The sequence below is a fragment of the Neovison vison genome, chromosome 2 (assembly GCF_020171115.1).
Source record: "Neovison vison isolate M4711 chromosome 2, ASM_NN_V1, whole genome shotgun sequence".
Taxonomy (NCBI): domain Eukaryota; kingdom Metazoa; phylum Chordata; class Mammalia; order Carnivora; family Mustelidae; genus Neogale; species Neogale vison.
In genome coordinates, this window is record NC_058092.1 from 218,010,855 (window position 1) to 218,029,857 (window position 19,003).

At 43.9% G+C, this 19,003-nt stretch overlaps 1 protein-coding gene across 4 annotated transcripts in view; it reads right to left on the reverse strand.

The window, feature by feature from the left end:
• The window catches only part of SORCS1 (sortilin related VPS10 domain containing receptor 1), a 519,072-nt gene that overhangs the window by 91,164 nt on the left and 408,905 nt on the right, over positions 1-19,003 (reverse strand). For all 4 annotated transcript variants that reach the window (XM_044240472.1, XM_044240471.1, XM_044240469.1 and 1 more), the window contains exons 10-14: positions 13,900-14,046; positions 4,909-5,011; positions 4,568-4,644; positions 2,628-2,719; positions 1,224-1,331 (exon numbers count right to left, since the gene is read on the reverse strand). In XM_044240472.1, coding sequence (XP_044096407.1) covers positions 1,224-1,331; positions 2,628-2,719; positions 4,568-4,644; positions 4,909-5,011; positions 13,900-14,046 — 527 coding nt within the window. The remainder of the gene's footprint in view (positions 1-1,223; positions 1,332-2,627; positions 2,720-4,567; positions 4,645-4,908; positions 5,012-13,899; positions 14,047-19,003) is intronic.

Genomic DNA, 19,003 nt, shown 5'->3' on the forward strand with positions numbered 1-19,003 from the left:
CTTAGGTCATGACACCAGGGTCCTAAGATCAAGTTCTGCATCAGGGTCCCTGCTTCTCCCCCTGCCTCTCATGAATAAATAAATAAAATACTGAAGAAAAAAAAAAGAAACTGAATAAAGGCAAATTATGGAACAAACAGCTCATCTGGCTCTGTGTTTGGTGGGCAAAAGCACAGCTAAGAGGCATACTAAATTTTCATTGCTCTTTTCTATCATTAAAAGAAGGGACAAAAAATTAGAAAAAATTAGAAATGGTACCAACTATTCATTGATTTTTAAATTTTCATTGATGACAGGGTTGACTACTTTAAAACTTCTGTTTTCCATGTCCAATTTTCCAGGGGATGGGAAAAAAACAACAACAAAAAACCCTTCAAGTTTCATATTACAAATTCAACGTTCGTGTTTTGAAACCCTTAAGCAGGCAAGTCATTAATCAAGTCTTTCACAAATTAATGATCATCACTTTCCAGACAAGAATGAGTGCAAATACAATTTCACAAGAACAGATTGTTCTCACGGTTTTTCTAATATAACCTCACAAGTGGGCTAGGTAAAGATCCAAGAAAAAAGAAAATCCTTTATGGGGTTTTGATCAAGCTGGGTTCTGTCTTAAAGTGAAATCATTCTTAAATGCCTGTGATTTTCTGTATATTCAGTTTATTATTAAAGTTTTAAATTTATAGTTTTATTTTCTTTTGAAACAATCACGTCTCACTTCCCCAGGCCCATTCAGTACAGGAAGAAATAAGTTGTGCTCTCTTGCTGCCAGCCCTCAGTGTGGGTGTCCTAATTAGTAAAGAGCCAAGAAAAGGGGCACCCACATTTTTCTTTCCCTTTTCCTGAGAAACAACGAAGTGAGATATACTGACCTTGCTGGCAATTTCAAATCTAACAGTAGTGAAGTGAGTAGGCTTTGCTAAAAACAATAGGCTTCCGGGGGGCACCTGGGTGGCTCAGTCCATTCTATGTCTGAATCTCGGTGTTGACTTAGGGCAAGACCTCATGGTTGTGAGATCGAGCCTCACATGGGGCTCTGTGCATGGCATGAGATCTGCTTCGAGTCTCTGCTTTTTCCCACCCCCACCCTCAGCCCCCCGCCCAGCTCATGCTCTCTTGCTGTCTCAAATAAATGAATGAATCAAATCTTTAAAAAGAAAACAAAAAACAACATGTTCCTGGATTTATATTATGATTCGAAGACATCATACTTTTCCACTTACGTCATGATTAAAGTCTCCTCCCCAGGCTCACCCAGAACCCCATCCACAAAAAGTGGAATAGATGTGAAACTGTACTTGCTCCAAGATCTCCCTTCATCAAAACTCAACCTAATGAAAGAAAAAAATAAAGGGCATCAGATCTCAAAAGGAAAAAAAAAAAAAAAAAAAAAGTCCTTTCAGAGGAAAGATACTATCAGCCAGGAGAGAATACATTTTAAAAGTACCCGGGGCACTGTCAAAGTGAGCCTTTTATATGAATAAGTATTCTTAATTACATCAGAAGGTAGAAATACCGTTAGCCAAGCAATCTGGGACCCAGATGTGTTATAACAGCTATAAGGGGAGAGCTGTACGAAATGGGAATAATAATAAGTCTTTGATAGAATTTTTTTTAATTTGGATATTTTATTAGATCTTAGATCTCAATGTGACCCTCTCCCAAACCTCACTGCAATCTAGCAGCAGGCTTTACTGGTGATTCTGAGGAGCAATGGCCTTATGAGACCTACTTAGATGGACTTGAACCAGCTGCCTCTAAGTGAGCAAATCCTGAGCGGCTTCCCTCCTACTCTGTTACGAATCTGAGCTGACTCATGGAGGAGGGGGTACGGAAGGACTGGCTCCTGAGAGCAAGAGAGGTCTGCAGCCCTGCTGTTTCCATGGGATGGTTCCTCGGCTCTGCCTTTCTCTGTGGATGTCTTCCCCCCCAAGCTAAGCCTCTGTTTCTCTTATTTCGGCAGCTTTCCTGTAGGTCTCCAAAGTAACTAAGACCAGAGGGAAAATCATGCTTTTGGTTTTGAACAAGCTTGCCAGGGAAGAGAGCCCCTTTCAAAAACACAGATGAAGGAACCTTCTAGAAAGCATTCTGGAAGGGAGGGCTTGCACATCCCTCTGTGTGAGACCTACAGGAAGAGCTGTGGTTTGTCACCCCATCCCACCACCCCCACCAAAGGAAACCAAGGAAGGAGGAGCAGGGGAAAGAGACAGGGAGAGATGTGCCCTGAATTGCTGATCTCTGTGCAGACACACAAAATGAATACATGTTAAGCTACTCTTAACTTCTCCCCATTGTACCTGACAGGCCACTGTACCCGGGAGTGCCCTGAAGCAATAAGGTAGGTACTAAGAGGGAGGGCACTGACATATTTGAAAACCACCAAGCAACTAACTCCTCTCTCAGGGGCAGAATCAGTCTCAATCTTTCTCTCTCTCTCTCTCTCCTTCCTCCCTTCCCTCCTTCTTCTAGGAAACTGCAGGCAATCATCTTATTTTAATAGAGTAAAGCTATAAATTATGTTCTAGTAGACACTGATGTTTTTCTGCCAACACAGTCCCCATCCGACATCCGACCCGTCAGCTGGGCTTAGCGGGATGGAGCCATCCAGTCATGACCCACGCCTTTACCAGAGATGTCGAATCGGGAGCGACGTGTGCTTCATAGCCACCAGGACTCCACCTTGGTCCAGATATAAAACACTGTGCTCCTCTTCAAAGATCTGCAAGAGGGAAACACAGCCACATGGACACACGCCACATCCACACATGCCTAGATTTCAGAGAACGAGTCTTCGTCTGAGGAGAGAAATCCCTCCCATGAGAGAACAGGGTTTCCCAAAATCTTTGGAGAGACAGCTATAAACAGTGCTTCCCAAGGGGGACCACACGTACCATTGGAGTTATACTAAATGCTTTTAGGTGCGCCACAAAAGAAATCTGAAGAATTAAGAATCATGTGTTCATATTTATAATCCCATCTCTTTGTGGTAAATTCTGTTGATTCCCACAGATGACGATGTCAGAATACTGGGTAACCATCCTATTGTACAACATCTTTAGAAGGAAGAAAGCTTAGAGATACCTTACTCCAACATTCTCATTTTGACAGGTTTAGAGAGATGGGATCTGCCTACGGCCAGGCGTAGAGTAACTCACGGAGCCGTGACCTGCGGCATTACTGCACCCTTTCCAGAATGTAATTACTTCAAAGTGTCCAAGTATTACAAAAGAAAGCTGTTCTTGTTCAATTCATAGATTCGCTACCAAGCCTAACGTAGTTCTGATCAAAACGGAATCAACTTGGGGTACATGTGTCCTTTAGGTTTTTCACCAAATGTGCAGAAATCAACTTGAAGTCAAGGGGAGACAGGCTGCAAACAATTTCTGTGTCCTCTCCGTACGAGACGTGTGCTGTTTTCTCATAATTGCGTTGTTGGTATTGCCTTGTCTGTGGCTACACTACAGACATAATTATTTTCCCTCTTGTTTATCTCTTCTACCTAAAAGATATCCCAGGAGCTCTCTGCTTGGTTTGGGTGCTGGAAGAAACAAAATGGGATCCTGGCTCTTGCACCGTTCTCCAGAGGCAACTTCATAGTCCAAGTTCCTACAGGCCCCAAGATCAACAGCCCTGGGGTTTAAGCAACTTAAGCAAATTTCCTTCCTGCCTCTCTCTTCTCAAACCATGTGAATCACACGGAGGATCTACGAAGTGTCTGGGGCTAGGAAATGGTAATTGGACCACGGCATGGACATCTCTGTCTAAAATTTAAAGCAGAGTGTTCTCATTTCTGTGTGATTACCTGTGCATTAGATTTCAATTTATGGTGCTAGTTATTGTATGATAATTAAACGTCAGCAGGTTATTAAAATATATTTATTGAAGTGTAACAACCATGCATTAGACACATATCTTGTTATGATTGCTAAACCTCATTAAATGCTTGTTTTATAAGCTATGGGTATCTAATTTTCATTTAGAATATAGAGAGGAAGCATTTAAGCTAAACACGTTGGTTTAAAGTGATTCCATTTCTACGTTTCCCAACTTATGCACCCTGATGGTTATTACTCTGTCTTCTGCACATGAAATTTAAACATTTCAGACCACCACCTGGGTAATGGCTGTTTCTGTATCACTGCATTCCTCTCTACTCTGACTCCAAGGCAAGGGGGATTTATGGTGGCAACTCAGTGATGGGGATAGAATCCACCCTCCAGGCTCCGTGTTCCCATATAATAACCCCTTGGGGATCCTGGTTTTCTTTTGTGGAAAACAAATTCAGTCAGCTCCAATTTGGTCTCATTGTAACTTACAAACTTTCTTACATAGAGGCTCTGAAAAAAGGGTCATTTTTATTGAATGACAAAAAAAAAAATCACATTGTATAATTATTTGCTAAACTCAAAGACTTATTTAAGATTCTCATAAAACAAAAAAGGAAATAAACACATTGACAAGCTTTAGGATCTTCATAGAGCCAAAGGAGTTCCCAGAATTTAACCAAGTTGAACAATGTTTATATGTCATTTAAAATGCAGCAACTCGACCCAGGATGTCTTCTTACCTGCCTCCAGGTGTTCCCTGCGTCTGACGAGACAAACATGCTGATGTCGCTGTCTGATAATTCAGAACCTATATTACCTAGAGAAAGCATGTCACCATCAGTGAAAGGAGCTGCTTGCAAAAGCTAACAATAGGCTCTACTGGCCACCTATGCTGCCTGAGACAGACCGAGACTCTCAACACTGTACGTGAGCAAGGGTTTCTTAGCATAGTTTCTCCAGGGTCAGTTATTTGGGTGACTTCCAAAATATTTTTGCTTGCTTATTAAGTTCCCAGCACAGATATCTAGCTTCTAAAATAAATACAATTTGCAACAGCAAGCCCACCAGGTAAGCTTCTTACCTGAAGCCACTATGATGCTGGGCGCTGTGTCTCGGCTGGCAATGATCCCTGATGTGTAGGGATTCTCAGAGACCTTAAGGTGAAGGTGTAGTGAACAATAGGGCTGAGAAGAGGAGAAATGAGGGTCATAAAGACATGTAATCTAAACCATCACTTAAAGTCCAGATTCAAAGGATCCATGCATTCATCCACCCAACCCATCTAGCCGTTCATTCATGTACCCGTCTCCTATTCCACAGGTATCTGGTGTCCACTAAGTATAAGACAGGTGCCAAACTGGGGAAGGAGGGAGCATCTTCATTTTAGGTCTGATCTACTGCCTTGATTGCCATTTGGCCATTCAACAAATATCTTAGTGCTCTATCTGTAACGCACTAGGCATAGCTTATGAAAGACTTACGTTGACTAACACTTGGTCTCTGCCATTATATGGTACTTAATTTAAGATTTTTCTATTGACTACCATCAAGAGAGACTAGCATAACAGCCATAAGATCAGTAAGGAAGAAACATGAAATTCTAGAGGCTGACGTGACTGTGTGTCCAACTTTGGATAAGGGAAGGCTTCAAGGAGAAAATGGTGCCTGAGCAAAGATGGGTAAGGTATGGATTGCAGGTGAGATGTTCAGGAAGATAAAGAACATTTCAGGCCCGAGCGATACCAATAACAAAGAAAAGAAGTAGAAGAGTTTAGCCAGGTAAGACAGAGGAGGAAAAATGGGGTAGAAAAATCAGGTAAAAAGATTTGCTCAAGCTGGGGGGGATCTGAAGAAGTCAGCTGGTATCTCTTGGCCACCGTCCATTGGAGACATCAGTCTTGGTTGTCCAGAAGGTGCAGAAAGACATCTGAAACTCACCTAACGTCTACTAGGAAATCAACACAATATCCACGTAAGGGTGTGATCAGAATCCGTATTAGTCAATATAAAAGTCATGCCTGTAGACAAAATGCACTAGTAATAACAATTCAAATGAAAATTTGAGGGACTTTTTAATCTGTGTGTGAAAATCTCGATCAAATTCTCTGATTAAGATACCAACAGTTTTCAAATACAGGATAATAAATCTTACATGAATTTCATTTAAAACAGTTCTAGTACTGAGTTGTCAAAAACTACAAGTTTGTATCTGAACCTGCATTTCTTTTCACCTCTCAAAAAGATTATTTTCTAATCTTATCGACTTGAGTTTTTGGAATTACCAATGTATCTCTGTTATTACTTTCATTCTGCTCTGTAAGTCTCAGCCAGCAGATATTCAAAGAGCTACAGAGATACAATGATTAAATTTATATGGGATAGAGTAAATGAAAAACTAAAAATGAAGCAGAGGGATGAAAGCAGCCAAAATACTGGTGAAGTCAAACAGTGGATCCCCAACAGGGCCTTTCCTCCCTGCCAACACAGAGTAAACTCTACAGGGATAATCGTTATAAGTGATGGGTTTTGCCTAAAAATGACATGGAAGGGTTTCAAAAAAAAGGCATTCTTACTTTACAACGTTTCATAAGAGTAAGGAAGACTGCCCCTCTGAGAAGAATCTTTCGGACCCAGAGGTTTGGTTTCCTCTTGCCTGAGAAGACCATGAGAACAGGTAGCGTCTGCTGGGCACGTTCCCGGACAGGGCTGTGCCGCGCTGATGTTAAGACAGAGTAAAGCAGAGATGATAAACTGCGCCTCCATGAAAGTTTTCCTGACAGCTGTAGCCTATCAGGATCTCCCCTTCTCGGACTGACAACGGTTTATGTGACCATATGCAATCTCATATTATCTATGCGAGGTATGTACAGTTTTCTCTCCCTAAGAGAGAAACGCTACGAATAAAGAGAAAACGTCAAGTACCACCCTTGGAGTCTTCTGTGGAACCTGGCCTAGCATCTAAAAGAGACAGCCAATAGATGCTCGAAGAATCAAACAATGCTTTACACAAGGGACCGCTTGAAAGACCTTTGTTGAACATCTCACTCAGAACAAGGCCAGAAGTACGTTGGGCCGAGTGTAAACCACATCGTCAGATTAATGTTGAGCGTCTCCGTGGCATTCCAAAAAGTCTAGAACTCCTAGGGGATTAGCCGGGTCTCCTGGGCTTCCTGGAGGGTCCCTTGTGCTGCCCAACAGAGCAGAACACCCGCAGCTGAGGGAGCACCCAGTCTGCCATGCTGAGCCAGATGCTTGTCATGCACTGCGTCACCCGACAGTCCAGAAGATTCCGAAGCTCAGATGCCATCTGACCTGATCAAGGATTATTTGACATAGGGCACCTGCTGTTACAAAGGAAAGAGGGCAATTTCATTCGGCCATCTCGTCCTTGCTTTGTTGTTCAGGCTCTCAGAGCTCGAGATAAATTCATTTGAGAAGAAAAGACACCAGTTCAGGCCGTAGCAACAACGTCAGAAGTGCTCTTTTTGGTGCATTTTTTCTCCACTCTCACATTTGCAGTACTGGATTGCCCCCAGCTGGTATGAGGAGAATATTCGTGGCTCCCCCCCCCTTTCCATTTTTTTCCATTTTTTCAAGGAAGTTACATACTCTACATCAATGCTCAAAGAAAAACAACGTTTAGAGATTCATCTTTACTTTTTTTTAAGTTGAACTTTTGTACCTGACCCGCTTGGGACATCCGTCAGAGTCAAGTCATCAACAATTAATGGAGAGGTTTATTATAATGGCTATCAAGCCACTGCCAAATTCTGCAGGACATAGGACAAGGTCTCTGATTGTTATGCACATTTCACCCAGGCAGGGGACACTTCGCTTACCTCCCTTTCCCTGCCTTCTCTCCAACCTTTTCACCCTCTTTTCTCCCTTTACCAACCATGTCATAAATATCTGAGCATCTTTCCAGAGTTACCTCTAATTCAGTAGATTCAAAGTACAGTTAGCCCCAAAGGCATCTCTCTACTACCCTTATCTTTCCACATTAAGAAAATACGGAACTGTACACCGAGACCACCAGGACCTCGTGGCGGATTACAGAGAATGAAGGGAGCAGCGCAGTACATGTTTGGAAATTGCCCTTTGTGTCTTTCTTCACTCACAGTCACAGGGCCCTCACCAGCTGGTCAAGCCTAGCAGCAACTGGATCCCTCGTCTTTCATCTTTTCAAGAGCAGATTTAAAGTTTGAGGATCTGAGGCAAATTAAGAGCTCTATCCCAAGAAAAAATACTCAAAGGCAAATGCACACAGGGTTCTGTATTCAATTCCAGGGAGTTCACAGACTCCTGAAACCCACTGTGGATCTCTAGGTCCCAATGTTTTTTTGTTTTTTGTTTTTTTAAATTATTTTATTTTTCAGTGTTTCAAAATTCATTGTTTATGCACCCCACCCAGTGCTCCATATAATACGTACCCTCCTTAATATCCACCACCAGGCTCACCCCACCCCCCACCACTCTCCCCTCCAAAACCCTCAGTTTGTTTCTCAGTCCACAGTCTCTCATGGTTTGTCTCCCCCTTCAATTTCCTCCAACTCACTTCTCCTTTCCATCTCCCAATGTCCTCCATGTTATTCTTTATGCTCCGCAAGTAAGTAAAACCATATAACTGACTCTCTCTGCTTGACTTATCTCACTCAGTATAATCTCCTCCAGTCCTGTCCATATCGATACAAAAGTTGGATATTCATTCTTTCTGATGGAGGCTTAGTACTCCATTGTGTGTGTGTGTGTGTGTGTGTGTGTGTGTACCATATCTTCTTTATCCATTCAGCTCTTGAAGGGCATATACAATGGAATACTATGCAGCCATCAAAAGAAATGAAATCTTGCCATTTGCGATGACGTGGATGGAACTAGAGGGTATTAGGCTTAGCAAAATAAGTCAATCAGAGAAAGACAACTATGATATGATTTCCCAGATATGAGGAAGCAGAGATGCAACGTGGGGGGTTTGGGGGGTAGGAAAAGAAAAAATGAAAGAAGATGGAATTGGAAGGGAGACAAACCATAAAAGACTCAATCTTACAAAACAGGCTGAGGGTTGCTGGGGGGAGGGGGGTCAGGGTGGTGGGTTATGGACATTGGGGAGGCTATGGTGAGTGCTGTGAAGTGTGTAAGCCTGGCGATTCACAGACTGGGGATAAAAATACATTATATGTTTATTAAAAAATTTAAAAAATAATAAAAAAATAAATTAAAAATAGAGCTTCCCTATGAACCTGCAATTATACTACTGGGTATTCATCCTAAAGATACAGATGTAGTGAGAAGAAGGACCATCTGTACCCCAATGTTCATAGCGGCAATGGCCATAGTTGCCAAACTGTGGAAAGAACCAAGGTCCCAATGTTTTGCCATATTATTTTATTTTTCATTTTAACCAGTGAAATCCTTTGGCCATTGCTAGTGTCCAACATGTGTCTGTTGGATTTAAATGATGCATTAACTAGCTACTGTCTTCTTGCACTGTGGATGGCCAATGGAGAATTACTAACTGATAGGAGACATGCCCCCCGCCCCCAACATGAATGAAATCCACTTAAAAAAACTGTTAGATTATTTGAGAATCAATCAGCTTCTCACTCCACTTTCTCTTTTCCCCAACCTTTGTACTAACAGCCTTTAGGTCTTGTCTTCATGGTACTGATATCCCTAGGGCTCCTAATCTGGGTATTACACTGACCAGCCAAATCACACCTTTTATAAATAATAAGGCAGCCGCTGAAGTCCTAAATAGTATCCTCCAAATCCACTCCCTGCACACACACTCCCGCTCTCTATGATCCTGAGTTGAACTAGAAATCCCTAGATTTTTAGTAAAGAGTCAATGGCAGAGAAGAGAGAGAGCTGTGGGCCAAGAAGCTGAGTCTGGGTGTACTTTTTTCTCGTGGGGCTCAGGCACTCTCCAGGAGATTCAGTTCCACTCCGTTCCAATACCCCATGCAGAGTCACAGCCTGTGTGCAGGAGTGGGATGTGTGGTCAAGGATTTCCTGGGGAAGCTGGCTGGCTAGCTCCAGCAGAGAACTGTCCGCTGAATGCATAAAGAAGTCACGGCCTCTCTCCACAGAACACTATGCTTTCCCTGGGGACCCGAAGGATTTGTCACAGGCTCGGTTCACATCTCGCCTCTTGGGAGCCCAATCCTGAGGCTTTGGAGGCAGGTGGACCATGACCTGTAATACCCCATCTAACAGTACAATGCATTCTTCAGAGAAAAGAAATCCTAGCTGAGCCCTCTGGGCAATCAGTCTGAAAGTCCTAAAAATACAGCCTCAAATTACTCTGGATGTCTTATTTCTATAGAATGCATTTTATCAGGGACGTTCCGTTTGGGGCTGTAATTCTGAACTTGTTCCACATTTGTAACAGCCCTGCTGGAAAATCTCCTTTCTAATCACTAGGCTGTGCTTTCGGTGACACTGTCACTTTCCAAGTACTCACAACCTAAAAGCACTTTTTTTATCTCCTCTCTGCCACCAGCTCCCAAGCCTAAAGAAGGTTTTTAACGGTCCGGGTCTCCTGTAGCTCAAAGATTTTCATTCCTATTTTGTGCCTTTGGCAGATTTTTATAAGTGATTCTGGTCCCTGCCCCACCCCCCCTTTGCCATTTCCTTTTCTCAGCCTGTTTTCTAAAACTCGATTCAAACTAACATCAAACAGGGTTAATGAGGGAGGCAGGCCAAAAGACTCCTAGGTGCCACACATCCAGAGCCCATTAATTCATCCTCGCTGGATCTTAATGAGCCTACTGATTTTGCTAACTGTAGGGTCAACCTGAGCCTCTGGGCTTCAGGGAGGGATATTATGACAGATCCCTCCGTGTGGCTGTCAGTGGCAAGGGAAAGCTTCCACTCAAGCCCAGACGTGAAACTCCACCACCACCTGCCAATGAAGCATCGCTTCAGACGAACCACGCCCATCACAACAACATGTGCTGAACATCCGCCACGGGGTTGATCTGTGAGCAGATGCTCTGGAGTGGCCAGGACAGCCATGGTTTCTATACTCCTGCAGCTCCTGGTTTGGCAAGGGGGAGGCAGAAAAGACAACCCGACCAGCACATGTGCTGATTTCAGAACACGAGAAGGCTCATAGGTAAGCAAGAGTGGGGCCAAGTTCCAGCTTAGGGGAAGCTGAAGAAAGCCTCTGAGATTCAGGTCATCAGGCACGAAGCTGAAAGCCAAGAGAAAGCCAGACTACGGAAATGGCATTTTAGGAGAAATCATGGTGAACACAGGGGTATAAGACATAAAGGAGAGCAGTGAGCTCAAGGTATGGAAAGAGGTGGTGCCCTCTCCCAGCTTATGTAAGCAAGTGGGGAGGGAGAACCCAGACGGCAGGAAGGAGGAGCAGACAGGAGTTGGGCCCTAGGAGATGTCACAGGCCTTGGTAAAGTACTAGAATCCTATTCTCCCGGGTTAGAAAGTCATCAGAAACTTCATGTAAAGGAGGGGCAAACATCTGAATTTTTTAAAGCTCAAGTTGATCTTATTTACATGAAATGTGAGAAAAGATAAATCTAATCTGTAGTAAAGAAAAGCAGATTTGTGATTGTCTAGGGCCAGGGGAGTGGAAACTGACTGCAAAAGGGCACAAAAGAATTTCTGAAGGTGATGAAATGTCCTGTCTTGACTGAGGTACTGGACCCATTGGTGTCTCTACACTTGTCAAGATTCATCAAATTATATTCTTAAAATGGGTACTTTTTCTGTATGGTTCACCTCAGTAAAACTGGATTACAAAAGAAAAGATCTCATTGGCCGCGGTGTGGAGAAGAGATTGCCAGGTAGAGAGGGCAGGACCAGTTGTGAGCCCGTCACTGCAGAGCACGAGAGAAATAGAAATGATGGTGGCTGGGATTAGGACCGTCCCAGTGGAGATGGGTAAGCAAGCTGACGCCGCCTTTATATTTTGGAGGCACGGCGTTAAGACCTCCTCAGTGCCTGGGTGGCTCAGCTGGTTAAATGTCTGCCTTCAGTCCACATCACAATCTCTGGGTCCTGGGTCCTAAGGTGGGCTCTGTGCTCAGCAGGGAGTCAACTTCTCCATCCCCTTTTTTCTCTCTTCCTGCTCATGCTCTCTCTATCTCAAATAAATAAATAAGATCTTAAAAAAAAAAAAAGGTTTCCTAACACTGGGCTGGAGGCGGAGCAGGAAGCGCTGCACTAAGTGCTTTGTGTCAGAGGCATTTGTCAGGACCCGTTTGCGATGCTGGAGGGATGACAGGCAAAGCCTCTGTAGGTGCGATGGTTAGTTCTCTCTCATGGGCACTGAATCTCCAAAGTGCATGGTGGGATGTAGGACTGCACCAAGGCACTGGGCATCCCAAGCTTCTCTGGCTAAATACCATGATACCCCAACTTGGAAGCACGAAACGAGGAAGGTAGCTCTGTGGGGTGTTTTTTGTTTTAAAGATTTTATTTATTTATTTGACAGAGAGAAATCTCAAGTAGACGGAGAGGCAGGCAGAGAGAGAGAGAGGGAAGCAGGCTCCTTGCCAAGCAGAGAGCCTAATCCGGAACTCGATCCCAGGACCCTGAGATCATGACCTGAGCCGAAGGCAGCGGCTTAACCCACTGAGCCACCCAGGCGCCCCTGTTTTTTGTTTTTTAAATGCTACAAAACTGTGCCTTATACAGAGGAGGCATTCAATAACTGCCACATTTCCTTACTTTGTCACCGGCTTTGTGCACTTAGAATAACAATGGGCTTTTCTCCCCCTGTAAGTTGCCAGTAATAAGGGTGGAAGCTGAGTGGGAGGCTGAATTTTAGACTGCTTCCCTGATGCACACGGACAACTGTGATATCCTTTGCAACTAATAAGGTCAAGCCGTGGCTGCTGGCATCTTCTTGAGTTAGGAGGAGGACCTGCCTACAGCGGTGTGAGATGAACCCGCAAAGGGACTGTTCAGACTTTATGGGACACAGTAAGTTGAGCGTGGGTAACATCAGAGTCAGAACTGTATGAAGACTGTGAACACGGATGTGTGTGTGTGTGTGTGTGTGTATACACAACCAAACCCTTCATACTAAAATGAAGAAGTCTCCCCTCTTGGTTTACATATTGGTCTCTCCTTTATTATAAACTATTTCACAGAAATTAGCACTTAAGTACACTTTTTTGGTAATTAATCTCCCCCCACTTCTGCCTTCATTATTTACTCATGTGTCCAGCACGGGCACCACCAGAGCTACTATGAGGAGTGAGATGCAGCCCTACAATCTCTTATTTATCATTCTAGTCTCTTCCAAGGTGATTGTAAACTCCTTGAAGTCAAGACTCAGCCCCGATCCCCATCTTGGACACTTTCATGTAATCAAATGTATACACATATATATCAACCATGCTGATCTGTCTACTCAGTGTCCAACTGTAGACAACTAAAAGAAATTCGTACTTCAGAGGAGGGATCAGTAAATCTTTTTTTTTAAGAGCCAGATAATAAACGCTGTAGGCTTTATATACCATACAGTCCCGGCTGTAAGTACTTCATTCTGCCATATAGGGCAAAAGCAAGTCAGTCTGTAACTAAACAAGACTGAGTCCTAGTGAAGGTTTATGTAGAAAAACAAGTGGTGAGCCATATTGGCCCGACAGGCCATATAGGTTACCAACCCGAGCTTTATGGAATGAGACTCAGATGAAGCAAACGTATTACAAAGGGTACCAATGGTACAAAGGATACCATTAAATCAGTGCTTCTTACCCTAGTTTGAGGCATAGGTTCCCCTCAAAATATGGCTAAATACCTTTGCTGGAAAACACATCTACAAAAATCTTTAGTTCATCAATTCTACAGCTGAATTTATGCATCATTGGCTATATAACAACCCAGAATCCTTGATGTCAGCAAGGAACCCACTCATGCCCTGTTACGTCATGGGCGTAAAAATCAGGGACTCTTTTCCATACACCCTGCCTTCACGCCCAGCCCTGTCCCTTTTTGTTCACCGACTGAACAACGAGCCCTGGAACCATCTTCATCTGCTTGTATAACATCCGCTTCCAGCCCTCCACTGTGCGGAACATTCTTCTCCAATGTGAAAACTCACCAGTAAGCAGTGCACAGGGTCCCCCCTTAGATCCGTGTCTGGCGCCTGCAGCAAACGCCAGTCTCGGCCTTTGTTGTACGTGATGAAAGTCTTCACTTGGTTGTCAATCTTCTTGTTAGCCAAGAACATTCCCTTTATCCCTGCTACCTGGGAAAAATTGACATGGCTGAAAAATACATCAATTTGAGATAGGATGTATTTATTTACTTTAAAAAAAAGAAGTGACGGTCAAATTCAGCTAGAAGCCCTTGGAGAAAAGAGAGGGTGAGGATGAGGGAAAGGGGAGTAATGCTTAAGTATAATGATTCCCTAGACTGTGGCACAGAAGAGCAATACATCTTTGCCCCTAATGGTATGGCGGTGGTAGCCTTAAGTTTCATGGAAGCTTCTTACTTCCTCTAAGGTAGGTTGGTGGTAGCTCGTAGTCTTCTAGAGTTACAATCTGATGCTTTCAGTTCTGCTGCTCGGTATATGATACGTAAATATGGCGACTTTAATTTGATGTTAGGTGTAGTACCATATCTTAAGGACTGGATCTCATTTAATCTTTGTAGCAATCCTTTTGGCTAAGCATAACTTATTCTTTTTCGCACATGAGGAAACCCAGTCTCATCCAGGTAAAGTGATTTGTCCAAGGTCATGCTGCCTAAGGTCACACAGAGAGTAAGTGGCAGACCTGAAATTTTTTTTTCAATTTATTTATTTTCAGAAAAACAGTATTCATTATTTTTTCACCACACCCAGTGCTCCATGCAATCCGTGCCCTCTATAATTCCCACCACCTGGTACCCCAACCTCCCAACCCCCCGCTACTTCAAATCCCTCAGATTGTTTTTCAGAGTCCATAGTCTCTCGTGGTTCAACTCCCTTCTCCTCTCTAATACCCCTTGTCCTCCATGCTATTTGTTATGCTCCACAAATAAGTGAAACCATATGATAATTGACTCTCTCTGCTTGACTTATTTCACTCAGCATAATCTCTTCCAGTCCCGTCCATGTTGCTACAAAAGTTGGGTATTCATCCTTTCTGATGGAGGAATAATACTCCATAGTGTATATGGATCACATCTTCCTTATCCATTCATCCGTTGAAGGGCATCTTGGTTCTTTCCACAGTTTGGCAACCGTGGCCATTGCTGCTATAAACATTGGGGTACAGATGGCCCTTCTTTTCACGACATCTGTATCTTTGGGGTAAATACCCAGGAGTGCAATTGCAGGGTCATAGGGAAGCTCTATTTTAACTCAGAACTGATAGCTTCACAGACCATGCTCTTAACAGCTCTCCAAGTCACTGAGCTATGTACAGGCTGGGGCAAATGGCAAAGTTCAGTTTAAAGCTCAAGATCCAATTGCTATTGTCCCCCCCCCTTTTTTGTTCTCTAAAAAGATGGCTCTATTAAGCTGCTGAACTATACTGAACAACAGAGAACAGCTTTTGATAAAATAAAAATAAAAATATAAACACACACACACACACACACACACACACACAGAGCTTTTAAACCTAAAGCAGCAGCGGTTTCCCTAAGTTGTGAAGTCACCCCCACCTCCATTGCTATAATGCCTGTTCCCACTGTAAATGGTCCTTCTTAATTACTTGGCTCCGACGATAGGATTGCCTTCTCTCTTATACACTTGAGGAAAAATACTCAAATCGCTAAGTTGGTAAAGCCACGTGATCACGAATCCTGAGTTGTGCACCATATTTTTCAAGCACCTTCAAGTGTATTAAATGCATTCATACCCACTTTACCCTATTTGGAATTGTGACAACCCAGGAAGACTGAGGGCCGGGGACAGCAGGGTCTGAATGGGTGCAACGGCGCAGGTCACCCCACGTAATGCTCACGGGAACCGTGAGACAGAATTACCAGCAGGCGCATTTTGAAGATAAGGAAAACAGAAACTTGCACTGAGTGGCTTTGTGGAGCTCAGATAGGGAGTAAGTGGACAAGCTAACAAGCATATGTGAACCCACTTATCTCAGGCGCTTTACAGGAGAATATGAAAATCTTTAAGCAGAAGAGGGAAAAAATAGCATGAATCCGTGCCATTCACCCAGGACTCTGCGGAATGCTTTATACACTGAACCGCTTCTATTCACTAGAAACCTGTCTCACAGCTACAGCCCAGATTCTATGGACGAAGAACCCGATGCGTAGACCAAACTTAATTGCTGACGATAACAGAGAGCTGGAGTTCACACTCAAATCCGTGTGCTTTTACAAACACAGCTCTGAATTTCTCAACACGAAGAGGCTGGGTTTCGAGCAACAGAATATGTACATGTTACCTTGGCTTCTGACACAGTCAAGCCTCATTCGTTTGTACCTGCCAATGCGGCATATGGGATAATTTAGAGTTGGGCCAACTTCGTATTCCTTTGGAACGACAAGTTTGTTAAGCAGATAAATACTACTTAGGAAAACAAGCCTCATTTTGGGCAATCGACAGCAAGCAGACAGTTTCTTATGCATTGTTGATCCTCGACCAATGTAGAAGGCATAAATTCCAGGAGCAGGGCACCTCCCGATGCTGGTATGTTAATTACCGATAGTCGTCAGTTACTCACTATCCCAGCTCCATAAGGACTGCCCACCAGGGAACCCCATATTGGTTTTGCATATGTTCCAGAGGCTGTTACACATATTTAAATAGGACTAAACTGCCAATTCTTTAAAAATGAAATTTCGTGAATCAGAATTTTCACAAGTCACGCTCGTTTTCTCTTCGCAGCGTCCTCCTCCGTGAGAAACAATGCTGCCTTAACCACTCGATGCTCGAGGTTACAGTAAGTACAGAGAGAATGAAATGATTACCTATTCCTGTGGTTTCATTGCCCATTTTCCTTCCTGCCCTCGCCCTCTTTTGGCAAGAGTGTCAGAGCAGGGTTCTACGTGTTTAGGAACACGTTCATTTGATTTGCAGAAGCGGTGACTTTATTGGCCCCCGACTGCTTGGCATTATCAAATGCCACTTGAGTGGAGAGCTATGCTTTGTAATTCATCTTTGGCAGCCTGGCCTTCTGGTTTATCTTGAGGAATAAAAACTTGCCAAAGCAGAGGTAATCCGTGACAACAGGGGATAGAGCCGGAGTGGGTCTGCTTATTCTCTTCTTGTGGCCAACGCGCTTAATCTGTGAAAATCCCATTTGTCGTGTCTTTTTACTTTTCTTGCCTTGGTCTGCCCTGCCAAGATGGTCACCCTGACGTTTCGGTTTCTGGTACCATCCACTGATCGTTTTGCTCTAAGCCCGAGAAGTCCGTCCTTCTGGGTGTCTTGGTGCCCCTCTAGGCATAAGGCACTTTCCTCAGGGGCTCTTTTGTGAGGTTTCATCTTCTATTTCTTGGAACCTCTAGCCTCTTACTTTGGATGTCACTTTGGAAATTAAGGAAGCAGTGTCAGTGCCCAGAATACGGATTGTGTGTGTACTTGTGTGTATATGTATGTGCATATGTATGTATAAGGTCTGGGGTTCCATTCAGGATAGGGAGGAGAGGTTTATGTTGCCAGACAACTTCAGTGTTCATAGCATGTGTTTATTTGTGTGGCATGGGTGGGGCTGAGGGATGGCACAGGATGGGGAAAAGTACTACCCTCCATGAAGACATGCCTTCCCGTGAACACAGTTTCTGACGAGGATATTCCTGTGGGAATGACACATCACTCATCACGGATTCTGTCTGCCTTTGGGGGAAAGACCTGCTACCTTACTTACCTTTCTGAATTCTGCTCAAAAATGCTGAGTGAGTTGAGAAGCTACTTATGTTTCTTTGCGGCTCATAGGGGGAGTGTGATACTGGAAGTCTCAAAGGTAATTAGTTATTATTTCTTATTCTCTGATCTCCTAGGAGCCAAAACGCCATTTTGATTAGACTTTAAATAAGAACTGCTACAGCTCAAACCTCAGGCCACCACAAAGCCCATCTGCATACTTACTGTGCCCCCGGGTGATAGCGTCAGGGCACTGCCCTCCTCCTATCTCACTCCGCTAGTTCATACAAGCTATCTCCCACCCCCTTGGGTAACACACTGATATGTCTCTACCTTCCCACTTCCTTGGTTTTTGGATGGCACCTCTAGATGGTTCTCTTCTAGCCCAATCTTTCATTCACGGGCTCCACACAGAGGCTAAGCTGGGAAGACCCGTGAACAAGAGTTACTGCTGGTTTCTGACTCTATTACCCATTGGGAGATGACCCCTCCCACCCTCTCGGTCTCAGACTTCAACTACAAATGCAAAGTGTCAAAATCTGAAGAGAATAAAAATTATGAATCAACAAGCGTGGCAAGAAAGAGAACGTATCTGTGACCATAATTGCTTTGCGCTTTTGGACCTAGGCTGTTTTTCTGCTCTAAAGAGAGGGTTGCAGCCAGGAGAAACATATACTCAGAGGGAGAAAGTCTAGGGGTGACTTCATAATCAAGGAGCCCGCTCCCCACCAAAATGCCCAAGTTTCTTTTCTTCCCTACTGACTTGACCAGGCAGCACTCCTCTCCTAAGGAGAGAATAGCCTTAAGTATAATTAGCACATTCTATGTCCTGTAAGAAATAAGCCCGGGAAGGGAGAGCATTTTTCTTCTCTACCTCCTACGCCGGATTGCACGAGGCACCTTTCCCCAAGAAATCAAGGTCTAAGCGTATCCGCACAACTGTTGAGCTTTCTCTTTCAAAGAGGCGGCACTCGTCCGTGCAGAAGACACAGCATGTGCCAACGAACAAGCACGGCTCGTCGGTAGGTCTTCCTCAGGCTGCCCACTGTGCTCAGTCATGCACACATTCTGTGCATCCCAAATTTGCCAGCCAGGTGGCTTCACTCCCAACACGACCCTTTCCACTTGGCTGGGGTGAACTGTCATTGTCCATTAAGCCAAAGCGCTCTTCATCATCATTAATTAATATTCCCTTCCCAGAGGAGGGAGGATATTTTCCAAAGCTGTCAGACCCCCCTCTCATCATCCACACCAGACGAAAACACTAGGAATCACACATCTCAGACACATTCATCCTGTCTCCTTTGCTCTGGCTGCCATCAGGCATGCTGTCTTCTGTTTCCCATCTCACGTGATGCCACTGGGGCATTTGTGCTATTCAGGGATG